This window comes from Oryzias melastigma, linkage group LG16 (genome assembly GCF_002922805.2).
Source record: "Oryzias melastigma strain HK-1 linkage group LG16, ASM292280v2, whole genome shotgun sequence".
NCBI classification, from domain to species: Eukaryota; Metazoa; Chordata; class Actinopteri; order Beloniformes; family Adrianichthyidae; genus Oryzias; species Oryzias melastigma.
The window spans coordinates 314,154-320,638 of record NC_050527.1 but is presented as its reverse complement, the minus strand read 5'-3'; the positions used below and the strand labels follow the sequence as shown (position 1 = coordinate 320,638).

Genomic DNA, 6,485 nt, shown 5'->3' with positions numbered 1-6,485 from the left:
TTTGAGCTGAGCAGAGCAAACAAGAAGACACAGACAGCTGGTGTTGTTTTAGTGAGTTTTACTGCCCTGGAAGAGGAATTCTTTCTACAAATGTCACATTAGGACTTTTCTCAGTTTTCAGTTTCTCCAAGATATTTTTCATGTTAAAATTTTCATTTTTATTTTAAAAGTTAACAAAGACTTGTTTTATGGAGTACTTTTTCAGTAATACTATTTAATAAAATATACAAAATATTAAAATATAATTTGAATACACCTGATGGAGTAATTATCATACACTGCATTTAATTAAACTCACAAAAGTAAAAACTGCTAACAAAAAATGGTTTCTATTACTTATAAGCCTTTGTTCTAAGAATCTTAGCTGCAATTTCTGCTTTGTTACATATTTAAAAATATGTTTAAAAGAGAACCCATGGTGACATCAGTGTTGCAGAAAATCATCAAAAATTCGTTACGTGGTCTACTTGGTTTGCAGTTTATTCCATATAATTTTATTTTTTAGGAAAAATGGCGCTGGGTCTTTATGGGTTAAAGTTCAGCTTTTTTTAAATATATTTTACAAGTTTACAAGGAAATCAGAGAAGAGTGATTACCAAAAATGGGGTAGCACTGCCATCTGCTGGTGGAATGTAATAGTGCATGTTTTTATTTTTTTATTTTTTTTATTTTATTTTTTGTATTTCAAGCTTTACCTGGCTGGCTATAAGACAATTACCCCACCAAAAAAAGACAAATAAATAAATAATTGTTTTTAATTATTCATAGGTAAAGCATTCATTAAAGCCAAAAGGAAAACAAAGAAGAAAAAACTCTTAAAAAATAGTTAATCATGTCCAAATAGTTTAAATATCTTTTGTTTTAAACTTAAGTTATGTTAAAATTAAATTAATTTAAACCAAACTGTAGATGGTGCTGAAGAGATTTAAAAAAATAAATAAATAAAACAGAAGAAGCTAAGCAAAAAAAATGCACACCACCTGCAAGGCTGCTAAAAACTGTAACATAAATTAAAGTGTGTTTTTATTGTTTTGTGTTTGCAGACTCCTGCACAGAGAACCCGTGTCAGAACGGAGGCACCTGTGTTGAGACTCGGCCCATCAGGTGTCTCTGTTTACCCGGTTATGGTGGAGACTTTTGTCAGAAAGGTGTCCGTTTCTTGCTCTAACATCCCGCTCTCCACCTGCTCAGACTTTTGTCATTTCTCATCATATTTCTGCACTCCTTGTGTCAGATGTGGAGGAGTGCGAGCCGGGCTGGGAGAAGTTCCAGAGCTTTTGCTACCGTCACTTCAGCAAACGGCAGAGCTGGGAGGCGGCGGAGCAGCACTGCCGCATGTGCGGAGGACATCTGCTTTCTGTCATGACCCCTGAAGAGCAGGACTATATCAACGGTAACAAGAGGAGAAGTCCGACCTTATGAAAGATCTGTCAAAGTGAACATTTTTATTAGTTTGATATAAAAACGTAAAACCAAATAACTAAGAAACTGCTGAATAGTACATTCAAAGAACCTCAGCAAATCCTAAAGACGAGCTGAGATACAAATCCTGTTTTTGGTGTTTTAACATCTTCTTGTGATATTTTTCTTACTGTGGAGGACAAACATAAAAAAAAAATGAACTAAAAATGCATTTCTGAGTATTTCTTCTCTCAAATTATTGTGAATCAGGTTGAAACAAAAACGTACCATTTGTAAAAGACTGTAAATGTGATGTAGTAGTTACTACGGCATGCAACAAGCTCCCTGTTTCACTCCATTTTGATTTATCCACCGTGCAGCCGGAGTAATATCAATACATATTATTTATAAAACGCTTTTAAATGTTACTTAAAGACGCTTACAAAACAAATAAATGACATTAGTAAAGCAGTAATAAGAAACATTCGATTTAAAGATTAAAAGCAATTTTAAAAAGATGGGTTTTCTTAAATTAACAAACACTTTTTTATCAAAGGACCATTAATCTAAGATCCCTCCGGATCCTCAAAAAACACAATAATAACGGGAACAGCCCAGTTCCACACTTCTGCTTGCAGGCGGCATCAAATCAGTCATCTTTGTCCAGAACATTCCTCCCAGGCAGACTCATGAAAGATCTAAAGGGGCTACATTTGTCCAGACAAGACAGGAAGGTGTTTGGTGTCTTCAACTTATGGAAACTTGTGATGGTATTTTGTCTGGCGACACAGTGATGAGATAGAGATCTCACATTCCTGGGGTTCCTGCGGACACTTTGTGTTCTTAGTCGGAAAAGCAGCATTTCAAATGTTTTCTAATGCCCAACATGGCCAAATACCGTCGTCTTTTATTTTTTTAATCCAGAAAATGTTGTTATTTAACCTTGTTTTTATAAATTATTTAAGGAATACTTGAAAAATAATCTTAGCAATGTTTGATGTTCATTGTAGACAAATTCAGAGAATATCAGTGGATTGGGCTGAACGACAGAACCATCGAAGGAGACTTCCGCTGGTCAGACGGCAACTCTCTGGTGAGATCTTTTCTTTAGTTTTCTTTGCTCTATTGTTATATAATTTTTTAAACAAATTACTAATACTCTAGAGTTTTCTGTTCTTCTGTTAGCTCTACGAGAACTGGTACAAAGGGCAGCCTGACAGCTACTTCCTGTCTGGCGAGGACTGTGCGGTGATGGTGTGGCACGATGGCGGCCGCTGGAGCGATGTGCCGTGCAACTACCACTTGTCATACACCTGCAAGAAGGGCGTCTGTGAGTTCTCCTCCTTTTCATTCTTTCCTTTTTTTTGGAGATCTGACAAAAATCACGTATTCAAACAGCGTTCTGCGGCGAACCCCCCCACGTTCACCACGCTCAGACTTTTGGAAAGAAGCGGCAACGTTATGAGATCAGCAGCAAGTTGCGGTACTACTGTGAGGAGGGATTCGAGCAGAAACTAAACCCCGTCATCACGTGTCTGCCTGGCGGTCAGTGGGAGGAGCCTCTGATCACCTGCATTCCAAGTGAGTTGATCACATGTTGGGTTTTCTCTTCGTTGGTTAATATTTAATCTAATAACTCCAAAAAATAAATACTTACACAAAATTGATGTTTTATTATCCTTCTTAACTTTTTTTACTGATCATTTCCAGCTTGTGCTCCCCGTAACCCGTATCACTTATGACTGTTCCCCGTTGTCCTAGTTTCTCGTTCCTTCCTTTTGCATTTCCTGTTTCAGTCTTTGTGCTTCATACTTATATTTCTGTGCAAAAGAGGAAACAGATGAGTAACCTGGAATCCAGAGTTGGGGACTTGGATCCATCTTAGCCTGACAAATAGTGTTTAACACTTGTGCAAATAATTTATTTGTTTCACGTACACTGTAAAAAGTGAAACATTGGATAAATTAACACAACTTCTGTAATTTGTTACATTTAAAATTAAAAGTTTTTCTCAAATTCAAAATTCTGCTGACAGCTTGCATAACCTAAAAATTAAATTGGATAAAAACTGATATTTTTAAATGGAACAAATTAATTGATCCAATGTTTCACTTTATATAGTGTACCTGTATTTTATTTATGCTCATTATTATTACGGGGTCGCTGCAGTGAAGCAATCTGATCTGAAACAAAGTTTTTCCTGATTTTAAGTCCAGGTAGAGACAAAAAAAACTTTTTTTTTTTACCTTTTCCTACCTCCGGAATATCAGTCAAGAGCTAAAAATATGTTAATTAATTTTTTTTATTGTTGATGTGGAAGTTTAATTGCAGATGCATAATTAGTGAAGGTCTTTTTATGACAAAATGTGGCAAAAATATATTTTAATAATGAGACTTGATTTTAAGTTACAACCAAAGGACTTATACTTAGAAGAAAGACTCAAAAATCTTCAAAATTTCAAAATAAATTGCTACATGCATTTCAAAAATACTGCAGTATTTGTTAGGTCAAGTTTAAATTTGGTTTCTAAGCTAACACCAGTTATCACTGAATTTAATTTAGTCCAAGTTTAGGACAGAATTTAATGGCAAACGTTATCTTAGTAAAATTCATAGTTTAGGATCAGTGCTTTAAGTAAACAATAAGACTTATAGACATAGAAGTTGAAACATAAAATACAAAATTGGGAATGTAAATATTGATCAATAAAAATAAATAATTTTTTCTATGTGTGGGCATGGAATTGTTACTTCATCCATCCATCCATCCATTTTCCTGACCGCTTCTTCCCTTTCGGGGTCGCGGGGGTGCCGGAGCCTATCCCGGCTACTGATGGGCGAAGGCGGGGTACACCCTGGACAGGTCGCCAGTCTGTCGCAGGGCCTCAATCACACCCATACACTCTCACATTCACACCTAGGGGCAATTTAGAGTCACCAATTAACCTATGAAGCATGTTTTTGGACGGTGGGAGGAAGCCGGAGTCCCCGGTGAAAACCCACGCATGCACGGGGAGAACATGCAAACTCCACACAGAAAGGTCCCAGCCGGGATTTGAACCGGGGCCTTCTCGCTGTGAGGCAAGAGCGCTAACCACTGCGCCACCGTGCAAGCCCTGTTACTTAAATTATCTCTTTTTATTCTTAAAAAATGACAATCATAATTAAAGTCTTTGAGTCAACTACTTTGTGACGGTACTGAGTAATGGCATGGAGAGGTGGCGGTACTCTAAAGATCTTTTTTTTTTTAGAAGTATCAGCCCACTTAAAGCACTGTTTACAATACTTATCATTTAAAATATGTAGTTCCTTTAATAACTTAAATTTCTAGTTCTGGATTTGGTGGCCACCTTTTTTCCTCTTGTTTTATAAGTTTAAGTTTGATCATTTTAAGATTACATTACATTTTTTCTGCAGTTTTTCACTGATCATTTCAATTTTCTCTTTATTTTCCAAAAACCTCAGCACTCCAGCACATTAAACAGTTAAAATAATAATGTATGGAAGTTTTAGAATTCTCAACATGAATGTTTTAAAAAATGATTAGCAATTCATCAAAATGAGCAGAACTCAAGCTTTTTAGAAAAGTTAGAAATTGTAGTTTTGATCAATCTCTTTTGTACTTTGTTGGATTAACAACTACTAAAATCTACAGTAAACTATCATGGTTTTGTTTGCTTTTTTAAAATTAGATTACATGCATGGTTTCACTAAAAATCTGATTTGTTTTTTTCTTCTGTCTGCCCCTTTCCCATCATGCTTTGCTTTGCTATTAGTGTTCAATGCATTATGGGTGATTTTGCAGGTTGTGTAGCATTGGAAGATGTATTGAATGCATGTTGTGTGGTTGTGTATGTGGTGCTTTCATTAAAAAAGAAAGCAGGTAAAAACAATTATTCCAGATGGTTAGGCCTCTTTTTTTTAGATAGTAAGATGAGAAACTGAATTTAAGAAAAGAGTCATACAACTAATTTTCATGAATTTCTGAGTGGAAATTGTGGTGTAGGTCTCAAAAAATTGAGATTTTTATAAATAAACATACTTTTGTCAGAACTACCAACAGGTTTGAGATCTTAGAATGACAGATGATCCCTTCTTTGCACGTGTCAAAATGCTACAGAAAGATCATTGCTAAATCTGTGGTGTAATCCCGCTAAATGCTAACAAAGCTTCAGAAAACATGATCTTTATCAGCACTTTGAAGAACAAAACCCTGACAGCTGTAATCCCTTTTTTTCCATACCTGCAGCTCATTCAGCTCAGGAGGACTCTGTTGCTTCACAGCCGGACCAGCATGAGGACGTCGTTGGCGCCGCCGCCGAGAAAGCCGGCCCGCTTTTCTGGGATATCAAATGGAACATTTAAAGCCGTCCATGTTTTTTTTTTTTTTTTGGTTTAAAACAATGTTTCAACTCACTTTCTTTGTGCCTCACAGGAGTGTTCTTTTGAGTTTCTGTGTCATTTTTAAATGTATAAAAATACAAATATCCAAAATTAAAAGTTCTATTAAGACCACATGTTCAGTATTCCCGGACATTTTAAATGTGCTTTAATCCAAATATGTGTTTCCAGTAAAGCAGAGAGTTTGTCTAACAAGTGAAACATTAGGAAAACTTGCTTTTATGAATTTGATAAATAAAAATCGTTACATTTGGTTTCTATCTCATTGAAATATGTAAAAAAAAAAAAAACACACACACGCACACACACAAAACAAAAAAGGATTGCTTTGGCTTAAAATGCTTTCACAAAAAACTGACCGAAGTGGAGATTTCACTTTTGGAAAAAAAGAAAAAAATTAATATCTCCTTAATAAAGCGATATAAGTATTACATATGTTAAAAATAATAATTTAAATGAATAGAATATTGATTTTAGGATTGTTCACTGTGTCAGCGGTTCTGAAATTAGGTTTTATCTTATACACTTAATAATATAAATATGTATGTAATTCATAGGTTTAACTGATGACACAGTAACTAAAAAAGGAAAAACAAATTTAATCAAAACATTCCTTCATATTTACATTTGCGTTATTCCTATCAGTTTTTGCTTTTTTTTTAGTCTCAGATCTTTTTTTTTTT

At 35.1% G+C, this 6,485-nt stretch overlaps 1 protein-coding gene across 1 annotated transcript in view; it reads left to right on the top strand.

Annotated features, from left to right (window-relative positions):
- Positions 1–6,056, top strand: part of bcan (brevican) — a gene marked incomplete in the record, with an annotated part of 20,937 nt that extends 14,881 nt beyond the window's left edge. The window contains 6 exon segments of the mRNA XM_024267310.2: positions 1,046–1,148; positions 1,235–1,393; positions 2,412–2,494; positions 2,587–2,731; positions 2,800–2,982; positions 5,651–6,056. Coding sequence (XP_024123078.1) covers positions 1,046–1,148; positions 1,235–1,393; positions 2,412–2,494; positions 2,587–2,731; positions 2,800–2,982; positions 5,651–5,766 — 789 coding nt within the window.
- Between the last annotated feature and the right edge of the window lie 429 nt (positions 6,057–6,485).